The 23188-nt window shown below is 33.6% G+C and overlaps 2 protein-coding genes across 4 annotated transcripts in view; both read right to left on the bottom strand.

Moving 5' to 3' along the window:
- LOC110019630 (26S proteasome non-ATPase regulatory subunit 4 homolog) overlaps positions 1 to 11548 on the bottom strand; it is a 25910-nt gene extending 14362 nt beyond the window's left edge. Inside the window, 8 exon segments of the mRNA XM_020717372.1 lie at positions 4759 to 4827; positions 4830 to 4875; positions 9167 to 9488; positions 9569 to 9778; positions 9859 to 9973; positions 10889 to 10994; positions 11165 to 11278; positions 11426 to 11548. Coding sequence (XP_020573031.1) covers positions 4759 to 4827; positions 4830 to 4875; positions 9167 to 9488; positions 9569 to 9778; positions 9859 to 9973; positions 10889 to 10994; positions 11165 to 11278; positions 11426 to 11437 — 994 coding nt within the window. The 5' untranslated portion in view covers positions 11438 to 11548.
- A 4407-nt stretch (positions 11549 to 15955) lies between these two features.
- Positions 15956 to 22098, bottom strand: LOC110019638 (thiosulfate sulfurtransferase 18-like). 3 transcript variants are annotated; one of them, XM_020717383.1, is made up of 6 exons: positions 21890 to 22098; positions 21694 to 21783; positions 21542 to 21615; positions 21266 to 21336; positions 21085 to 21138; positions 15956 to 16174 (listed from the first exon to the last, which is right to left on the bottom strand). In XM_020717383.1, the coding sequence occupies exons 1-6, from the start codon at positions 21904 to 21906 to the stop codon at positions 16082 to 16084; spliced, it is 399 nt and encodes a 132-aa protein (XP_020573042.1). In that variant the 5' UTR covers positions 21907 to 22098; the 3' UTR covers positions 15956 to 16081. The 3 variants fall into 3 exon arrangements, with proteins under 3 accessions (XP_020573042.1, XP_020573040.1, XP_020573041.1); XM_020717381.1 differs by lacking the exon at positions 15956 to 16174 and adding an exon at positions 16925 to 17341; XM_020717382.1 differs by lacking the exon at positions 15956 to 16174 and adding an exon at positions 16927 to 17341 and having other exon boundaries at positions 21694 to 21774.
- Positions 22099 to 23188: the final 1090 nt, after the last annotated feature.

The following is a 23188-nucleotide window of genomic DNA, read 5'->3' as shown; positions in this document are numbered from 1 at the left end:
AAGAATTAAATGTTCAATACAATTATTTTTAGATTTAGATTTTTATTTTAAGATTTTATTTGTATTTTTTTTATTCTTATTTAGTTTGTACATTTTAAAATTTGTGATAAATTGATTCTTATTTTTTAAGCTTTTGTCAAATAATGTTAATATTCTTGTAAAAAACAGTTGTAATCAATTTTGTAAAGTTTTTTGAATTCATCATTTTTTTAAGTTAATAAATTTCTGAATTTTTGTATGAAATTTGTCCTTGAAATATTTTTAGACAAAATTATTATTTTTTTTAAAATAATATTTATTAAATAATTTTATATTCTAACGAGTCATTTTCGAGCCGAACACGAACATGAAAATGTAATTCGAGCCGAACACGAACACACTGTTCACGAGCCATTTCGAACACGAGCCGATTTCGAACACGAGCCAGATTCGAGCGAGCCGAACACGAGCCGGGCCTGGGCTTGCTCAAGCTCGGCTCGTTTACAGCCCTAATGTATAAAAAAATCCTTTTTAGCCACCTGAATCCTGCAAAATCCTACATAATTCAGTGCCAACTTCGTCCCATCCTCTCATTATTAACAAGCAAAAATTAAAAAATTAAAAAATTAAAAAATAAAAAAGTAAAATCCTCCTAAACTGAAACATCTACCCAAAATCCTCTATCCCACCAAAGCGTGCTTAGAAGTGACATATTTGTATGCATCATAAATTGTAAAATACTCCTGCAAATGAACATATTTAGATTCTTTAAGACTTGCACAAATTTTGTAGATAAATATTTCAAATCAAACACAATGTTTTGAAATTCGTGAACTATTCAGAAAATAAACTAAAGCATCTCACAAATGGACAAGAATTCATGCAACTGTATTGAGATGTGTGCACTATTAATATAAAATATCCACATGTGCTCCAATAAGTGTGTAGAATGCTTAAATATTTGATTTTTGGGGTTAAAATTTTAAAAAAAAAATTTATCTTTACTACAAGAAGCATGCAAGTATATCTAAAATTTACAAAAATCTCTTTTTCAAAATCAAATTCAAAGTCATTAAATGAAGCACACTCACAAGTAGAAAGGCTTTGTTTAAATGAGAATGTCATAAGTCCCACATTGGCCAATCTAGTTCTCCTCTAAGAAGTGGAGTTGATAAGAATAATGCCTGTACCGATATTAAAGTAATAATTTTTAATTAAATTATAAATGCGAACACTTCAAATTCTTTGATGATGGCCGTGTTGAAAGTGAATCTCAATAGGAGATCTTATATTAGAAAAGCTTTTATTTTGCATGAGTTTAAAATTTTTAAGAATATTATGAAATTTAAAATATTTAAATGAAATATATTATCTAAAAGCTAAAAGCAAACTCCTTGCAGGATAAAAAATTATTTATTGTGTGTGATAAAATTGACATTAATCTAAACCCATACGAAGCCAATATCGTATTAAGCATACTACTACATTTATACTTAAAATAGCTTGCGCCAGCAAGGATGCGAACTAAGTACTCTATCCACGTTCTTCGTTCAACAACGCCACAAATATAGCAATCATGATTAGGTTTATCTTACAGAGTTGTTTGATTATACATATTCACTATATTACGATCACAGTTGTAGCCTATATATTCTTAATAACCTCCTGCTCATATATTCTTAATGACTACCCATTTGAGTCATGAATCACAGAGCACACTTGACAGAACAAAGTCCTTTCTAAAGCTAAGATCGACTTGAATTTATTAACTTAAACAAACATCAATCTCAAGCCTACAAAATCTCCTTGAACCAAAAAACTCATAACTACCAACAACGATCAATCTCTCAGGTTAGGTCGATTATTTCCTCTAAGTAGACTAGAGACCCTGACAACCTAGAACAACAAAATCATAGTTATGATCGAGTTCAATATCATTCCCCCGTCGCTGACCCTAAGCTCATAATGATAGTTTTTTTTTATTCAAGAAGTTAAATTGCTTTTACTATATATTAAGTAATCAACACTCTAATAACTAGCCTTAATGGAAAGTGTTATCCCATTATATGATGGGGTAATTAACCATAGGAGTTTTCACCTATGGGAAACCTTGAAACTCAGGTTTTAAAACTTGCAAAATAAGGGTAAAATCTCTATGTAATGTCTTATTTATAACCTCATCCGCCTTCTGAAAAAGTTGACACAAAACATAACATAAACTCTCTCATTCATTCAAGGGAGGGCTAATTTTCAAAGCCCAAAAGTATGTGTGGTATTGGTATAGAGTCATTTAATAGTTTCCTTTCTTCCTTCAACTTCTTCATGGGTGTAATTGTGGCAAACATTATCCCTTTTTCTTCTCTCTTGCATGGTGGGGTGCTGGAGTAGCGAATGGATATGATCATGGCCATAAGTGTACCAATCTCTGAAAAAATGTGTACTCAGTTAATGAAACCACTACCAATGACAAGTTTTGGGCTCTTTTCATGCTTCAACTGCATGATATCAAGATTTTTGTGCAAATAACCTAAATGAGATAAACAGACCAGCCATTTGCAGATGAATGACCAAGACTCCTGTAAATATTAGGCTATCCATGAATCATAATTTCTAGAGTGCAAAGAAAAAAGGTGGAAGATTCGAGCAAGGAGAATGAGTCAATTCAAATTATCTAAAATCCTCAGCACATTATAGAAAGGGACCCATAAAGCTTGCTTTAACAAAAAGAAAATTTTGGAGAGAAATTTGCCTAATCTGCTTTAAAATAACACACACAGATCAATATGTTCATTAAAAATGAAATCTACTCTAGCTCAATGAACAAAAAAGTTCTCAAAAGAAACTTTTAAAATCTCATATATATTTCCCAAATGATCCATGGCCAAAAATTGGAAAAGGATATGATTAAGAGATTGGAAATTCAGCATTCCCGCTCCTAAAGCTTGGATTTCAAAAAAGTGAAATACTCCAAAATGGAAGACCCGTGATTTGGGGATCAAATTATGAGCATGATGGTCAATTGGAATCTCAAGTTCAAAGCAGTCTATAAGAAGCAGCTCTTCTCATGGTTTGGGCATCTACTTGCATAAAATAACAATAAGAGGTGCGAAGAAATTGTGTTTGTTTTAAGTTTTGATATTCTTATTTCTCCATAAAATTTACTAATGGAAGTGGTTCTCAGATCATAACATTAAGATTAAAAAGGATAGTCTTAAGAGTCCATATGCATGATCAAATCATCAATCAAATATCATATGCATGAGATCAAGGCTTCAAATTCAAGACTGTTGGATCTAAATCTAGATAAGAGCAAGTTAAGGGTAAATTTAAATTTTAAGCTGTTTTGGATAAGATTATATTTAAATTTAAATTAAATTAAATTAATTTCTGCAGGAATTATCATTTAGTTTGATCGTATTAAGTTGCTTCTTAAAGATAGGATTTTTCTCTATTAGTGGAGTTTATCAAGGTATGATAAGATCAGATCCTTGCTGTGATTGCACATTAAAGACATGAAATTCCAGCAGTAATCATTCCTACCAAAATAAACTTCTGCCCTTCTCTTCCCTTTTGTTTCAGCTACTTTATTGCAGCATAAGCTACAGCTGCATTGCTGATACAATACCTATCGTTGTAGAGCATGGCTACAGACTCCAAATGCCCAAATATTATTTCCCCCCGCTGCTACACCTGTTCTTGCTGCAAACTAGCTGCTGTGTGCTTCTTGATGACTTTTGTTGATTGCCATTGCTGCCCTTTCTGTGTGCTGCTACAGCTCCAATGAGAAAATTGAAGTTGGAACAACAAATAGAGAGTATTTGCTATCTAGCAAAGTAAAACAGTCCATACTTCTGTTTACAGCAATCCAGAAGAATATAAATGTTGGTTTACTGTTGAGTGGAAGCGGACTTCAAAACAGAGAGAAAACCTGCTCTCTACAGCAAGTAGAAGAAAAAACGGCATAGAAAAGTTATCTGCAGATTGAATTTGCGGTACTCTTGATAGCTCAATTAATCGAGAGGATGTGAATCAAACAAGTATAGAGACACTTTTTAAAACAAACTAGTCAAATAAAAGTATGTAACATCACTGAGAACCATAGTAAGTTCCAAGTCATTCTGTTTCCACAAAACAGTCACATCTATTTATTCCGAAAAATTAATGAGTACAATAGTTAGTGAACAAATCAAGCTTGTATGTAACTGTGCAAACAATTATGCTGGCAGTTGGGTTTATTCATGTATATTCCTGCATGCATAGCATACATAATTAGAAACTGATGCATGTTTCCTACCACATATTTTGAATATTTATAAGTTTTGCAAGAAAAAAATAAATATTGGTAAAATTATCCATTTTCCAAAGTAATAATGGCGATGTCAGATTGTATTTCACTCCTACTAAGCATATCATCCATTTAACTGAGCAAAGTGGTGATATAAAAAAGGACTTCCCAATTGCAATCAAATCACCAATCCGGCAAGAAATTGAGATTTCATTCCCCTCATCCTTTTAAACATTCTTAGTACCAATAATCTAATAAACATTGTAAGTCAGCTCCCATAATCAAAATAAACATGCTGACTCAAAAATTCTGCTTAAATAGCAGTGAAGAAATCCAAGGATAGTCTTTCTCAATAAAATGTTCTCCCACCCCAGAGAGATATATAAATGTATGCAGGCCACAGAGGAATAATTCCATAATCATGTGATGGCTTTGAAAACCAGAGAATAAATGCACAAATCATAAATATAATATGTAATTAAATGAAAACTAACCAAAAGCTAAGTCTTGGTCAGCAGTGACATCCAACATATTAGTATCGGCTAAAACCACACCCCCCACACCTCCATTGACATCGCAAGAGCCTGTTGTAGCAAGGCGGTCTCATCATCCTGCAAAAATTATCCAGTTAGAGAAGCTTACTTCTACAATATCACAATGCCTTTAAAAAATATTATCATACTTGTACAAAAAACATTACAACAAAAGCTATATGCATACAATCCCTTGTGTATGTAAACTTCCTAAGTTGGCGCTTTCAAAAAAGTTTCACAAGCCTTCTAGCATTTTTAAAGCGGGTAAAAATGAAGACTAACCTCAAATTGCTTTGCATACTAGGCCTTTATTAGTCAAACTCTACTCAGAAAGTCTAGGCCAAAACAAAGATGCATAATTCTTTAAATCATAGTCATAAAAAAATAGCAAATAAGTACGAATAGTACACCACAAATATAGGAAAAGTTACTCCACTCCAAAGCTTTCCATGCCGGTTTATAATATGTTTAAGAAGTTAGAATCATCATCTTGCTTCTACAGTTCGAGTTAGAAAGTTGGTATACAGAGTTAAACAATGAGATAAACTAATCAACTTGGTCGACTTGATAATAGATGATATAAGAACAGTCCATAAGTTCAAAAATAAATTTTGCTGAAGACTAAAAAAAATTATGAAAATTTTACATTATTTATGAAAAAAATCAGACCAAGCCTCTCTCCAGTATGTTTAGTATGCTCAGCACCAGTGCTCTCCTTTGATTTCTTGTCTGAAAGATGCTTCTAACACGAAAATTTAGCCATGAAGGCAACCTTGCATCATATGAATAGCCACTAGAGTACCAATGCACTCTTTATACTCAAACCTCGAAACAACTTCTGGAAGAAAGCTTACCACTTCCCTAAATCCTAAACCCTAGGCCCATTATGACAGAATATCAAGAATTGGGAGAGAACATGGCAGTCCAGCTGCACATCAGCGAAAGCAATGATGAGGGAGAGCTTTAGAGGAAAAAATAAGCCTTAATATCAATTGCGACAGATTAAAACCTTTTTTTTTAAATATCAAATCTTACTGGGTGAGAAGAAAACTAGGACTAAAGGAAATGAAAAGAAAAACAACCACAACATTCGTGGGCACTTCTTCCATTGCCTACCTTTCACTGCAAATTCTTTAAGGCAAATATAGCAGACAAGGCAACACCTATGCGCGATAGAATCACCTCTTAATAAAATTAAAGCATAAATTCTTTTGAAAATTTTTTTCAAGCAAGCTATGGCTGCCAAATTATCGAGGAGAATGCCTTGGAGAATTGGAGGATGGCAAAGGAATTCATAAAACGAAGTATCATTAACCTGAATTGACAAAAATAAATAAAATTAAAAGAAATGCATCCAAAAACGAAGACAATTTATTAGAATGTGTTTTCTCTCTACACAAAATGGTATGTCACATGGAAAAGTATTTGGGTGCCATCAACAAGGAAATCAGTCCATAAAAGCTTCTGTACCCTTTCATCATGAAGATATTTCATGGTGCTTAAGAAAAAAGTCTGAAATCACTAGAATTTTTTGCTACATTGTTACAGGACACATGCATCAACTATAGTACCAATGAGAAGCTCTCCGGCCATTTGCATGCCTTATGATCTGGGAGTAAATCAAGAAAACATTACAAGTAAAAGGAAAAAAATTGAAAATATAAAATGAGGGATACAATTGCGAAAATTGAAATTTGAATTTCAAAATAGAAGAGGAGCCAGGAAGTAAAAGAAAATTTCAGGGAGAGAATCAAAGAAACTACCCAGAATTCACTCCACAAAGCACCCCTCATCCTAATGGGCCAATCATGTTTTATCGAGAGATCCAATGGAATTTCGCTTAATTTAAGCTTATGATTATCTTCATTTCCTTAATTTAAGCATTGAGATAAGCAGGTGCCCCATCAGTTACCTTAAACTAGTCTTAATGTTATCCATAATTTAATAAAAGAGGATATATGGTCTAAGTTTTCCGAAAATTGTGTAGTTAAATAATGGATAGATATGGTCTACCTCTGAACTTTTTGTAAATAAGAGGCTTTAGAATGTAAAATTCAAGCAGGATGTAAGTGAAGTAAATTCATCCTGAATCACATTGTTTATCTCTTCGATTCGACAAAAGAGTCCCTAAATTGAGTGCCCTCACTCTCGTCCTTTGGCAAGCTGTTCAAAATCATCATAACACGAAGGAATAAGTTCCATGAAACAGAATGACAATCATATCTCCCTCACCCTTGATTAGTAAACCAATCTAATTTCTTTAAATCCATCATAGCATGCATATTTACTAGTGTCCTTGCTTTTCCTACTAGTTCCATAAAACTTGAACTCAATTTTGATATCAGAGTGCTAGTTCCAACCCATTAAAATTTCAAAATGGTTTGTGTTAGATTAAGGGAAAATCTAGTAAGTTCTAGAAAAGATAAACATATGCAATAGATGAATCCTGGAGAAAATTTTATGAAATTGGACGTCTACCTTAAATTTCAAAAAACTTGATGGTTGTGTTTAAAAGCTTTTTGTAAAGTTGATGGTACCAACCCAACATAAAGGCAAAGGGAGTTAGCCTATAAAGAAAAAAAGAAGAAGAGGAAACATGGCAGAAATGAAGATCAAAAAGTGTTTTTTGTGTATCTAATTGTTAGCATGTACAAAAATAAGTCAACATATCATTCAATAATCTATAAGGGCATTTATATGACAAAAAAGAACCACAAACTAAATATTAGACTGGAGCACAAGGTGGGCACTGAATTAAGACGACAATATACCTAGAAGATTCAATATAAAATTGGGATAGGTTTTATGGATTCAAAGATGACAGCTAGCTTTTAGAAAGGTGATTCAAAATAGAAGGAAAAAAAATCTTTTATACCAATCCTTTTATAGTTTTATGTAATTACAACAAATTAGGAAAATAAATTTGCTTCAGCTTCATTCAGGATTGATGATTCTGCATCAATCAGAATACTGCAACCTCGTCAGAAGGTTGGGAATCACACAGACTGATTCTGCCAGAAAAACATGAAAATTCTTGTCAACTGAAAGAATCGTCAGGTTATGGTCACATGAGATGAATATGATTAGTTAAACTTGGACCAAATAATTTTATTAATGATGTAATTAAAATCATCATAGTCAACTATTGCTCTTATTTATGTGTTATTAGTAGCGTACGATCATATGTATCTGCAAAAGAAAATGGCATAAAATGGGAGTCATGATTTAGGAAGCATTCAAGAATAATTTATAAGTTTAAATTGGGAGGATGAATTTGCAGATTCAAATTGAGAAGTAATTTAATCACAAAAAAATTAAATGTGAATATAAAAATAGTTGGGGAAGCTAATGAGAAGAAAGAAAATACAAGTGGAGAGAATCAAAGAAACTAACCCAAATTCACTCCACAAAACCATCATATTTAACTTACAGGGACACTGCCTCTCATGGAGAAATCTAAAAAAATATCCCTGTAATTAAAACTACAGTTCTATGCATCCTTATTTTAAGCATGGAGATAAGCTTGTGTCATATCCAGTAACTTAAATTAGTTACTACAAGTCAATGGAGTTAATTTTGCCTCAATCTATATTATCTTTCTCTCTCTTGCATTCCGCCAAAGAGACTCTCCCAATCAGTCCCACCCTCCCTGCGCCTCCCCCCCTTCTCCCTCTCTCTCTCTCTCTCTGCACACACACACACACACACAAAAGTAATAATAGATCAACCTTATGTCCTCAATTCCCCCACAAATCCTTGTTTCACATGCCCAAGTTTTTTTCTCTATTGATTGTGTACGTCTTATGCACTCTAAATTCAAATCATCATATAATAACATGTGGAAACAAATCTATAATAAAGTTTAACACTAACTTCATTTTCCAAGAAGCTTATCAAACCCCAAATACAGCGTGGTGAACCTTCAACAACAAATATCATATTAACAACTTGCTTAAATCAAGGCCCATCATAAATATTCATAACTCAAAACTTACTAGTTTAGTTAGAGTCCACCTACATCTACATAACTAGTTGAGTCCCTCCAAATCAACACGTATAAGCAATACATTTAAAAATGATTTTTCCTTCGAGATTTTTAAGGCTTTCATCACTTAATCTCCATCAAAGTACTTCATGACAAAGCACAAAGTTTTCTATTGAAAATAAAAAACTTTTGCCAAGTAATAACCATACCTAATCAATTTTTCATGAATTAGAGAATACTTTATGAAGTAGGAGATAACTATGATGAGTTGGTTTTGAGCACAAACAAGTATGAAAGGTTCACCCTTCAATTATTAGAAATCAAATAATCAGAAGAAACATGCCAAAAAACTTTAAACATAAAAGTTAAGGGCATCAAACAGACCGTCAAATCATGTCTTCTATCATCTTTACTCGGGGCAGAAGTGTTAATTGGCTCAGCCATGGTTACATCTTGAGATCCTGACGCCACACCATCAGCTTTTTCTTGTTTAGAAGCATCTTCAGCAGCCTTTTTGGCAGCTGCTTCTTGCCTAGCCCTTTCCTCTTCCATTGAAACTCTCAATGCAAGAGCTAGCTCGGGATCTATATTAGGGTCTACACCAAACTCAAATCCGGACAAACCACCAGCTGCAGCAGCGACAGCAGCAGCAGCAGCAGCAGCAAAACCACTTCCTCCATCACCATCACCAGTAAAGATGGGTGTGCTATTAATGATAGATATTTAAAATATGATCATGATATGTCAAAAATATATGTTACAAAAATCATGGATACTTCAACAAACCTTAATATTGCATCAGAGAGAGCAGTTGGTCCAGGGGGAATATTAACTATGTGACTGTTGCCATTTTTATTAACCGCTGCAACAAGTGCAGCCAACTTCTCAGATTTTCCATCATCGGATTCCCCAAAATCAACAACATCAAGAGCAACACTATTCTTCTTCAATGTTTTGCCAATAGTCTCCAGCAACTTCTTCTCATGCTTAATTGGACTACATTGCACAAAAGAAAATAATGAAATTGCAAACCTTTAAACAAATTTGTGATGAATAAACTGGTTATTAATTACTACCTTCCGACAAAGACTATGATCCTCTGTTGCTGATGTTTGTTTTGGCGATGTTTGAGAGCCAATTGAGCAACTTGGATTCCGGATACCAAATTTAATTCACTCCCAATCTCCAGACCTAAGAGAATAGAAGATTAGCACAAAAATATGATGACATATACACTTGGAAGCTACGTGACCCACCATGTAAGGAAGAGATGAATTAGTGCTTGGTACATCAGTAAATAGTGCTAATAGGATTGTGGTAGCACTTCCAGCAAGAGTAAAAGGGAAGATCTTCGTGCAGGCGATGCAAAGTTTGTAATACAACTCAAAATATCTCCTCATAATTTATAAAGGAAGATTTACATACATACCACTCAATTCTTATGTATACATATCCAACACCTAAAATTCATTATTAACGTATATGCCACCTTACTTAACAATTTAAAGGAGTATTTCACATTTAAAAAGTTAAAATAGTGGTATTCTTATGAGACATAAAATATTTAGGTGGTATAAATGTAAAAAAAAAACAAAGCTAGGTGCAAGATATGTAAATACATAGGAATTAGCTGGTATGTAAGCATATGCCCAATTTATAAGGGAACGAATGAAGCAAACATGCCATAGTTGCAACCTAATATTTTTCATAAACAAAGATATTTTAGATTCTTTCTGCCCTATCATACCAACAACCATTTGAACTCCTTGATTACATTAAAAATGCATCACCAAAATTAGGTTTTTTAAAATTTTGTTGACATCTTGCTGTCGTGTTATCAAGACAATGTCTTTATTATTTTGCTGGCATCCTAAGATTGCAGATATTCAAAGGGTTCAACCCATTACAATCTTAGATGTCAGCCAAATTAGCCACTGTGGCCTTCATTATAAGTATAAAAATGAGAAAAAATAAATTAATGATTGTTGCTTATTCCAGACAACACTATAACTTTCACAAACAATGCTATTGACAAAGCAGACCCATAAGATAGAAGGACAATTAACTAAAAATGGAAGAGAACAGGCATTAACCAAACCGCCTTACCATGCATACAAGCCAAGATCTTCCCAAGGTCACTAGTTGGAGTGACTAAAACACGGACTCCTTTAGCCGCCATAGTGAGCAAGCCCACCGTATTTTCTGGATTCAACTGGAAAAACAACCAAATCTCGATAAGCAGGGATGAATACCAAGAACTAGAAGATCATGAGCAAAATTATAGCAAAAACCCATCTAAGTGGGATCAAATTAAAAGAACAGCAGCAAAAAACTTGAGAAAGAAACCCTTATAGAACCTGAATTTCTTCACTTGAAAATTACCTGGGTTTTAGACCCACATACGAGATTGATAGCGTCCGCTTGAGCCTGGAAACGAGTTGGAGCGTAGTCTCCATTCCTCATCCACTCCGAATTGTCGATACAAATCATGGTGGCCTGCGAGAACAGGATCTTATGTTTAAACAAAAACCCTAGCTACCAAATCCATGGCCGAAACCATGGTGACATTCCAAAGCCACCGTAAAGAGAAAAGATAAATAGACTGAAAATCATTTCTCAATCGTGTAGTATTCAAGTTCAGACCTCCAGAACCATGGTGGCAGCGCGCGAGCCGAGGCGACTCGGTGACACAGGGAAGAAAGGACGAAGAGGAAGGAAGATCAATGGAGTCGCTTGGGTTCAATGCTTTTTTCTAGTTATTATGCGTTGAGCTGCGAAAAGCATCCTTTTTAAGGAAATTTACATATATGCCGCACAATTTTATGTATTTACATAGGTACACCTGAAAATTAAAAATTCAGTTTTTATGTTATTATGAGAAAATTTTAGCAAAATTGTAGAAATATACATGTTGTTATCATTTTAGAAAAATATGCCTTAAATGTTATTTTAGACCATAATATTCTTATTATTAATGTTCATGATTAATTTAAACAAGATATGAATAAGATTAGAATAAGATTTGAATGGTATTCCATCAATGTTATGCCCATGTGCAAATCTTCTTGGAATATGAATTGAACATGGTTAAAATATAGTCTAAATTCAATGCAATGAAAAAATAATAATAATGTTTATGTAAAGTTCAAACATGACTTGAATATAGATCTACATTATTCGATCATGGTTTCAACATAAGTTCAAGATAGTTTAAACATGATAAATTGGAGCGGCATGGTGCAATTCAAGAGTTGTAACATGAAATAATATTTGTGTATGTTGGTACTGATATTAACTAAAGTCTATAAAAAAATTATCTTTGACAAATAAAAAGTGGAATTATACAACTTTTATTGTGTATTAGTTACACCATAACCTTGAATGCCTTAACAGAAGCTGATTCTTATCAATGTATTGTGCGCCTAGAATATAAAATTAAATCATATAAAATATATTATGTTCTAATGTAGTATTACCTATTTTCTTTCTTTGCATTTTGTTTGCAGAGATACAATATGAAAATATCTTACTTTGGTACTTGGTCATTCTCTTCAATTCACTTGTCTTGATTTTATTCTCTCTCTTTTTTTTTTTTTTGCTAATTTTTAAATCATAATGCGGAAGTCTTGACTTCTTCATCTCTTTATGGGCATCATTTCCCTCTTTTGAGTCACATACCTTCCAAATAGTTGCTTCTTTGTAATGTTTACATGAGTCGTTCAAACCACAATGCCCAACATTTTAATTGCATTGCATATCCAACTCTTGTCGAAACTTAGCCAACAAAAAAATGCTGTCTTAAAACATGATAATATAAAAAAATTATTAAAATTTAATTTTAATAAGAAAATAGACGATTAGTTTTTTGCGTAGAGAAGCCTCACCAACCACACCTAAAATGTGATATGTGCTCCCTGGTCACATGGTTAATTTAATGATGACATCATATTATGTTTATAGTCAAAACCCAATATGTTTCTTAGTGATATGCATTTAAGTGTTCTATTTTATTTGTTGAATCTAACAGGAATAAAGCATTCTATTAGCCTTAGTTAGCCTAAAATTAGGTTTTTAACTTAATTTCACCCTTAATATTTGAAGTCCTATTATATAAAGTAACACTTGATTTTTTATTATTATCTTTTGAGTATCCTTCTTGGCTAAATAGTCTAGTGTCTATCATATGTTAAAATGATATAATTATAAAATCTTGATTGAGCTTATATTATATGCTCAAACTAAACCTCCATGAGTATATGATAGTTTAATCTTTTTTTGTTTACCCTGAGGGACATAAAATCATGAATTTGTGAGATTAATCTCTTTACCATTTTTAAGAAGGGTATAATCATAAAGGCTTATAGCTATGGGAAATCTTGAAACCAAAAACATGAAATCTCTACAAGAGAAGAAAATCTCTAAATAATGTTTTATTACTAGTAAATTTGCCTCGTAAAAAGAATGCACTTTTTAAAAAATTTGTTTCAAAACCTAACGAGCGAGTTCTTAAAGTCTATAGCTATTAGCTACAAATTTTACATTAAGTTTACAACAATCCTCTACAATCTGTCATAGAAATCTCAAATAGAATATAATGTGTTGTGACTATTGAACATAACTATCAAACTATATCCCTATTAATCACATTGGTAGGTTGAATGTGCTACATTGAATTCCATTGAGATCTTCTACAACCATCTATCATGACCAACTAGACTAGATCAATACAATGGGTTTAAAGGGTCAACATTGTTAAGTTGTATTTGCACCTTGAGATTGTGATAGTCATTCTTATAGATTCATCATTGTTATATTTAGAAGAAAAAGGGACAACTTTAGTACTTTATAGGGAGAGTAAATACAAACCACCAACACCATACCACCATACCACCTCACCACCATATTTCAATCCAATGGCATAAAATCCAACATAACACTCTCTAAGTCCAAGATGAACCACCTTATTTTATTCATATTATTCAAATCCATTAATTTTACCCCCCTCTTTAGGCTAATTGACCTTCCTACTACCTTCCAAGTCAAGCATAACATATCTACCACCATCTCATTTAGGTTCACCCACTTCTATTGAGTAGGGATGTGTTGGTAGATCTGATTCATTAGATCCATGTGTGTGTGTGTGTGTGTCTGTGTGTAATTTTATTTTATTTTATTTTTTGAGGTTGAGGGAGAGACATAACTTTTAAGTAATATATTTTTTAAAATTATGTTATACCGATATATTTTTTATACACATTTAATCTTTTAAAGTAGGCAACTTATCAAATTAGATATATAACAAAAACTAAGTTAACTATTATATCTCAAAAGAAGATTCTAATAGATCTTTATGACATGTAATTTTGAGAATTTATGGTAACATTATTTTACTTATAAATTTTTACTTGAAAATTTTAATATGTATGTCGGTAGACTAATTATTATTTTTATTTTATAAAACTTTGTAGGTATAGGATGCTAATTCTATATATTAGTTGCTCAATTCCACATTGAATATATGAAGAGAATGACAAATAAAAAATTGTGCATTTTCATATGATTTTATTATATAATTAGTTTACTTTCAAGGACTTGCATAGAAGGATATATTGAAATGTAATCTTACAATGGTAAAGTTACACATGCATCAACCCCAACGCTAACAAGACCAATATTGGGTCAATAATAGATCCTAATAGTTGTACATAAGTATGAATAGTTTTTATTAAATATTAAGTCGTTTAAAAAATATATAATCATTGCTACATAGTAATATTTTATAGGACAAATGTATGTATTAAGCTTTCTCAATAAATAGACTTTGGTTTGTAGACCCCAGTTGTAAGGAGGAAGAAAAGAAGAGAATTTATCGATTAGGATCCAAAAAAACATGAGAGAAATTATAGATAAGGTTCCGAGCTCATATGATGCCCAATCCTCTCAAACATCTTATTTTGGCTCTTCAAAAAACATGCATGCCTTAGGAGGTGGTGAGACAAAAAACATACATACCATTTAAGTTTAATACAACGATCATTAACTGATCGATGCATTTAGTTCAGTTGTCCCGAGCGATCAGTTGTTTGACGATGGCTCCTGCCAAGTCAAAGCTGGTTGATCGACTAGCTGTTATCGGGCGCCTCTGAAAGAAGCTTGGGTAGTTGGGACCGTAAGCGCGATATTTTAATTGACTCCCTCAACAACATGGATCTGCTGACCCGATAGAGCGGTCGGTCATCGAACGGCTGGTTCAGATAATGCTCCCTCATTCTATTACTTTGAGTTCTCGGTCATCCTTAGCGGTCTGGTTACTTTGAGACTCTTGCTGGCAGTTTTAATTTGCACATTTAATATTCTCTCTACCGACTTGAATCTTCAAGCACGCATCAATACCTATGAAGCCATACTCACTTCAACTACAAGAAATGAATAGATTCACACAAACCCACCCACATATAAAATGTGGATCATTTATTTTGGACAGCCTGAAATTTTTATTACAATTAAAAATTTATTTGAGATTTATCAATAGAAAAATCATAACCATTGCAAGGTCCATTCTTGTAATTATTTACTCAACCAACAAATAATACATTTGCTATACTAATTCATTTAAAATTTCAACTATGATTGTTCTAGTTATACATAACTCTTTATTACTTTCAAGGGTCACTTGCCTATATACCGCCTAATTTTTATAAATTTACAAATCTAACCCTTAAATTTTGCTTATTATACTTATACCACTCAAATATTTCATATCACATATATGCTATCCAATGGCACATTGAAACATAATTGCCCTTTATTGTAATTAATGAAACCCTCCATGGGTAAAAATGTAAAAAAAAAAAAATTATCTCCATTATATTTAAAAACATTTTCTTTGCTTATTTACACTCCTGAAAAGAATTAGAATTTTTATTTTTTTTCGAGAAATGAGGAGAGGCTATTATACGAGCCTCCGATTATCCCTAATGCGCCTAACAATTCGAGCACCACCTCCTTAAGATCAATTGTGTTAGAGGGGATTCGAACCCCCGACCCGAGGAGTCTTATACCCAGATGCCAACCAACAGGTCGGAATATGCGGCACGGAAACAGTAAGATGATGATAATAACATCACGAGTAATTCATGCAAATAAAAATAGAAAAATATAATCAAACCTAAATTTGTTTTAACATAAATGTAATTGCATAGATAACTAATTAAAATTTTTTGTACATTTATCTCAAAATAAATTTAACAAGTTTAATTTTATTGCAGATAAAAAATTATTATTTTTTAAATAAAATCATCACCGGAGCTCGTCTACTGTCTTCTTCACTTCGAATCCATTGTCTGACCAAGCAGCATATCCACCTCCCATATTCTTCACGTTCTTGAAACCCTGAAAAACATCAAATACGAATGAAAAACAATGGGATTTACATACATACCACCCAATTTTTATTAATTTACGTATCTACCACCCCAATTCTTCCACGTTAACCATCTCTACTACTCACTCTATTCAAGCTGCTGAAAATGTAATGCTTTACAAATTCAATAATTTAGCATTAAGGGCCAGTTTGGGATGGCTTCAGCCTTTTCGGGCTATGCAAGACAAAATAATTTCTTACAAAATTACAGTATGAATCATAAATATATATTTTTTTCTAAAAATCAGATAACAATTTTCTTACAGTCATCATACTTTAATATATTAAGTTAAAAATAATAATAATAATAAATTGCTAGAAAACAGCAAGAAAACAGTTTCTCAAATGAAAACTTACTGACTGCCTGAAATGCAAAGCAAACAGAAAACTGTCTCAGACAAATCATAAACCACATAAGAAACAACAAATAACACTTTCTTTTTAATGGAAAGCGTTGAGATTATCGGATTAGGATATCCTAAGGAGGTGTTTGGTAGCACCCTTCTAATGAGATTTACGTATGAATTTAACATAAATTCAGCTGAAGTGAAAGATAGGATAACTAAATTAGGTGCTCCACTAAATTCAATTTCCTCTATGTAACGTCTCTTTCTCAATGTAAATAAACATTTACTAAATTTAACAAATTTGAGAAAACACGCCAAAGAGACACTACACGAGAGATTTGAATTATCGTCGAAAATTTGTGTAGGAAATTTTCGACGCATATATTTGCGTCGAATTTTGCGACTGATTTGCGGCAAAATTAAATTTATTCTCTTAGCGTCGGATTTACGTCTGAATATTCAACACAAACAACGACGAAATTAACAGTGGTGTTGTGGTGTTTTTTGAGTTGTATTTGCGTCCAATAAATCGAAGCAAAAAACTTTACTTAAAAGCATTAAAAAAATCCGATGCAAAGTAGATGATAAAGCCGACGCTATTGACCTAAAAAATCCATCCCTCACCTTCAGATTCATTTTCTCCTTCGTGCCTATGCCCCCTGTCTCCTCTCCTCCTTTCCGCGACACAGAAACCCTCTCCTCCTCCCTCTCGTTGTCGCCAGTCGCTGCATCTCTCTGTCGTGGGTTGTCGTTCCTACCTCTAGCCACTGAAATCCGTCGCGACCCTAGCTGATCGAAAAATGTAACTTCGGTCATTTTTTCCTTTTTTTTTTTTTTTAATTTTGGTATGTATCTAACATTTTTATGTGTTAGGAATGTATATCCATAAGATTTCAGCAGTATGTATGTAACATTTGAAGTTTAGGAGTTGGAAATATATATGCATAAGAAAGTTGAGTAATGTAGATTTTAGGTTTAGAGTAATGTAGATTTTAGTTTTAGCTCAAGATTTTAGGTTTATATATGTCTATCCACTTCTAGGTAATCTGCAGGTGAGATAAGCTGTTAGAGAAGGATAAAATAATGAGAAATTGGAACTTCTATAATATATAATGTTATGAGAGGTAAATTGTCATTCTAAAATTAATAAACTTAATGTAAGATAAGATAATTAGTTGTATTAGTTGCATTAAGAAGTTACTAAAAGAAGTCACAAGAGTCCAAAAAACAAGAGTCCAAAGAGTCCAAAAATTATTGATGTCAATTAAAAAGCATGCCTTTAAACTTAAGTCACATCAATTTTTTCAATATGTGACCTACAAAAACATTCTCCAAGAATATGAAACTCCCCATTTAATGGGTTTACCTACAAAAGCAAACCCCCAATGATATTTTCGTGTAAGCTTGTTCAAGGAGTTTAGTAATAGAGAAAAGTTCTTAACGTTTAGTAAGGTGGTATGTATGTATAAATTTAAGTTTTGGTGTTAGCTAGGTATGTATATACAAAAGAGTTTAATGGTATGCATATAAATATTACAATTTAGGTGTTAGGTTTGTACATAAATATTATTTGTGTCTGAATATTTCGAGTTATATGCATAGGTAAGGTTGTATGTAGGTATAAATTGAAGTTTAATTGAAGTTAGGTGTTGGGTTTTTTATTTTTGTTTTAGGCATAGTTATGATGTGTTTTTCGTTTAGATTTTGCTCATTCCTCATTTTACTCGTGTATACTGCTCTTGATTATTTTTTTTTGTTAGTCCCACTATAGATGACCACAGATGGTGCTAGTGATCAGCCACCTCAGTGGATGAATGCAAGTAAAAAATTGATTTTTTTATATTTATTTTGACTCTTAATATTTAAATGATAATTAATAATTGGTTTTTATTATGTAGGAGAAGTACGAGCAACTCCGGGAGAGACAGCTCCCCTCTCAGACGACGAGCACTACCAACAATAGTGGCAGTCAGTTTACCACAACGCAGTATTAGTTCGAGCTATGAATGTGGGCGGCGGGGAAGAGGAATGTCGAGGTCTTTTGTGCTTCTGTGGTGGCATGAGCTCGTCACACCCAAGTAATGCAGAGCTTGCCAGGCAATTCGTTATCACTGAGGAGGTTCATCATCTACGTGAAGACCAACAGAGATTTGAGTTGAGTATAACACGATTGACGAAGATTATAGAAGATCGTTGGGGTAAGCGAACGGTGATTGTTTTAGTCCAGGAGGAGGACAAGAAGGAGGAGGACAAGGAGGATTATAATGAGTTTTTATGTACTTTTAATCTATGAAATATTTGAACTTATATTGATTAGAGTATAGATCTAAGCTTTTGATAATTTAGATTTGTGATAGTATCTTTTTTTTTCAATATTTATATTTTTTTAAAAACTCTGAATTGTGATATAGCTTGATGGAATGTTGCTATGATGTAAATTAATCATTAATTTTGTGTATCGATGCATATCACTTACTCTCACTTTTCCAGTTTTTAGACATAACTATTACTTGCGTCTTATCTTTACTGCACTGTTTCTTTCTGCATATGATTATATTCCAGCCAGTACTAATCTTTTTAATGTCATTCCTTTATTTGCAGATGACCACAGGTATTCAGTTCTGGGGACACTTGAGACCACCTACCGTAGAAGGAAGAGGGGGTTGTCTGCTCTTGTCGTAGCTTCCATTACTACTACACCTTCTGTGGTAGCTTCTCCCCCATTTGCTGCAGCTACACCTTATGTGGCACCTCCTTCCCACTAACTGTTGCCACCCCTCTTGTGGCACTTGCTCCCGCACTCGATGCCGCCCAATCTCTTGTGATGTCTGTCGCTTCTACACCTACTCCCCCACTTGCTGTTGGCACACCTTTTGAGCTTGGTCCGTCCACTCCTGCCCCTCCTTATGAGGGTACACTTATTGCCTGAGCGAGACTCTTAAGTTATTTTTAACATTATATTATATTTATTCTTCATGTTATATATTTTTTGGTAACTAATTTGTTTCTTAAGCAGATTAATTCTCCGCAACTCGCCTGTCACCTGCATCACAGAGATTATCAGGAGCAGTTACAACGAGTTATATATGTCAAGGAAGCAGATACCCCCAACCACTCGAGACTTATGGTTAAGAAAGTTTGAGGTGTGATCATGCAATTTGAATTAAATTTGTAAATTTGATTTAATTTTTCATACTAACACATGAATTATTTTTAACGTTGCAGTCTTTTACCTGGCTCTCAGAGCACCACAAGCAGATCCACCGAATCTTTGAGATTCGGGAAGGAATCTCCTTGCCGACATGTTCACAATAGTCCATTGAAGGGGTGAGCAGTCTGTCGGAGGGGCGACCAACCTGCCGGAGGGTTGAGCAGCCTGCTGGAGGGGAGAGGGGCTCTGGGATCAGGTGACTGCAGTTTGGGCCTCTCCTGATTATAAGAGGAAGAGGCAGACGAACAAGACGAATCGGGCGAAGGAGAGGGTCAGGGGAGTTGCGCTCCATACCGGTGAATCGGTCCCCCATACGAAGCACTACTGGAGGCTGATAGGGTTTTTTTCGATGTTCAAACATTAATTCAATTTTTGAAGTATTTTTTTAGCGCTAACCATTTTTGTACATTACACAGGCCAATGAGTTAAGATGTGCTCCCTTCGTTGAGGAGCCACATGTTTGAACTCATCGACACCCAAAGACTGCATAGTGGATCTCGTAGCATTTCCAGCGAGTTGTCGTAAGTTAAATGCCTTCAAATAAAAGTCTATTTTGACTCTAACTGTTGAAAATATTAATTAAACGCTGGTTTTCATTATGCAGAAGGAGTTAAAGCAAACTCCGGGAGAGGCAATTGGCGCTCAGTCCCACACATCCACCAGTAGTAGTGGTAGTCCATCTACCACTACGCATTCTGAGTACGAGCTTTGGACCCAAGCGACAGGGAGGGAGAAGGCGAGGATTTAACGCCTTGGAACGAAAGACATAGCCTTCGAGGCTGAGCTCTCCCGTGGTCCCATTCTTACTTCCTCGAGCACCTCACAGCCAGACCAGGAGGCTTTGTATAAACAAAGCAGATGCAAGTATGACACAACAACTGACGCAAATTATTTGCGTCAGAATATTTCAACATAAATTGGACATAAATAAAATTTACGATCGCCCGATTTAACAGCGAAAAAAATCAAACGTAAAGTAGACGCAAATCCAAAAATAACCCTTAAATATTGTGGGTCCCAGCCAACACAAATATACTTAATTTTCGTAAAGAGATTCATGCCAAGCACACAATTTCTAGATTTGATGAATCGAAATTTTTCAGATCTACTAAATTCTATTTAATTTAAATCCTACCTGCAGCCAAACACCCTCTAAATAAAATCTATAATAACAGCAATTAATTAAAATTTAAATTACAAAATATATCCAATTACTTTAAAAATTCATTCATGATTTTTTACTTAAAATTTCCTTTTTTCCATTTTTATAACAGCCATCGTTGCTCTACAGCTTAAGAAAAATGGAGTTCTGAAAACTCACAGCTACGAGAAGATCTTCTGCTGCTTTGAGAGAACGCACACCGCTCTGGCATCCCTGTAATAATATTGAAACCAAAATCACTAAACAAAATCATTACTCAAATTAAAAAAAAAACAGAAATTAATTAAATAAAATTCAAGCTTAAAATCATTAAAAAAAGATAGGGAGAGGAAATGAGTACCACTACTATGAAATCATCTCTGTTACAGAGACGAATCACTTCCTCCAAAAATTTCTGGTTCTTCACTCTCCCTGCATCGAAATTAATATTTACTAAGTTCCGTACACAAACAATTACAAAAATTAATCAAAATTCAACAATCGGCGATGCTGAGCAATTTTCAGAATTTAATCCCTTGCAGATTCACCAAATCTGATTTTACGGAATTCAGAAAATCCTACCGGTGCCCTAAAAAGCCCTAATTTCAGAGAAAAGAAGAGGGGGGAGGAAGCTCGCCTTGAGGGGTGAGGAACATATAAGGAACATTGAGAGATTTCTCCAGATGACCATTTTCGAATTCCTCCGCAGTCCTTCAATAGAGATAAGCATAGAATATATGCAGAGAAAATAGTAGAGAGAGAAACCGAGGGAGAGAGAGAGGGCCGAACCTAACGTCGAGATAGCGGTGGCCGGAGTTCAGTAGGGTTTTGGTTGAATGCACATCAATAGTGACGACGGCCTGGTCCGAGCTACAAGCGCTTGACAGTGCAGCCAATAAGAGAGAAATCGACCACCATTCCCATCACAGAACACCCATCATAAGCAGAACGAGACACAGAGAGAGAGAGAGAGAGAGATTCTTACCTGGGATTGGGATCCATGGAGGAAGTCCTGAATATTTGGAGTAACAGGGGGGCGGAGGAGAAGCGCCGCCGCTGGTTCTTTGATCCCGGTGGATGGTAGAAGATCACCGTTGGAGTGGACTCCTGATCTAATATTTTTTCCTATAAGATGAAGCTATTTTGGATTATTATAACAAAATTAAAAAAGAAAAATTTCAGACCGTGGGTTATTAGCAGCTAGTAAGCAAGCACTTAAAAGGCCCGTATGAGTAGCTTATAAATATGTGGGGATTTTTAAAAATATGGTATTACTGTTTGGATCGTGCGTTTTGTTCATTTATCTGAAAATTCAGTTCTATTTTTACACTAAATACAGATCACGAGTAGAACCACGCTATTGACCCTTGGGCCCCTTTTTTAGGATAAACTATTTTTCCTGAAACGTAAAAGCTGACCCAAACACACTGAATCGTGCGTTTTGTTCATTTATCTGAAAATTCGGTTATATTTTTACACTAAATACAGATCACGAGTAGAACCACGCTATTGACCCTTGGGCCCCTTTTTTAGGATAAACTATTTTTCCTGAAACGTAAAAGCTGACCCAAACACACTCTAAATCTGGTGAAAAAACGTAATTTTTAGGTCCAATTTTCTCACAACACAAAAAAAATATATAATTTTGTCAAATAGTAACACGATCAGATATTTTGACGGAATTTTATGTGTTAATATCTTTAATTTTAAGACATTTTTAAGTCATAAAAAACAATGAATAGAATATTTTAATCATCATAATTTTAAATATAACATTTTAACTTGTAATAATTTTAAATATAATATTTTAATTATTTAAATTTTTTCCTTAATGTTTTGACTAGTGGGTGCTCAGAATGGTTATAATGAAAAAAATAGTTAAAATATTATATTTAAAATTTAAATGTTAAAAAAATTATATTTAATATTTTGGATGATAAATATGTTGAGATATGTGAAGTAGTTAATATAGAGTTCTGACTAATTAGGAGACTCATATTCTGATTATTAATTTCTGATTTAATTGTCTTTAATAGAAGAAGGAAAAAAAAAAACTCCAAATGGCCATTTTCTATCTAATATCTCCTTACAAATTAAATGATTGTTCAAAACAGCTTTAAAATATATATATTTTTATTAATATAGTTGATAAGGATATTTTATAATAAATTACATAATTATCCACTTATCTTATCTTGTGTACACCTGTGTTGGATAAAAATGTGTTATTGAAAAATTAATTTTAAATTAAATTGATTTTAATTGTTTGTATTTAAATTTAATG

This window comes from Phalaenopsis equestris, unplaced genomic scaffold (genome assembly GCF_001263595.1).
Source record: "Phalaenopsis equestris unplaced genomic scaffold, ASM126359v1 Scaffold000065, whole genome shotgun sequence".
Lineage (NCBI taxonomy): Eukaryota > Viridiplantae > Streptophyta > Magnoliopsida > Asparagales > Orchidaceae > Phalaenopsis > Phalaenopsis equestris.
Note: the sequence above shows the minus strand (reverse complement) of the source record. Positions and strands in the feature narration are given on the sequence as shown.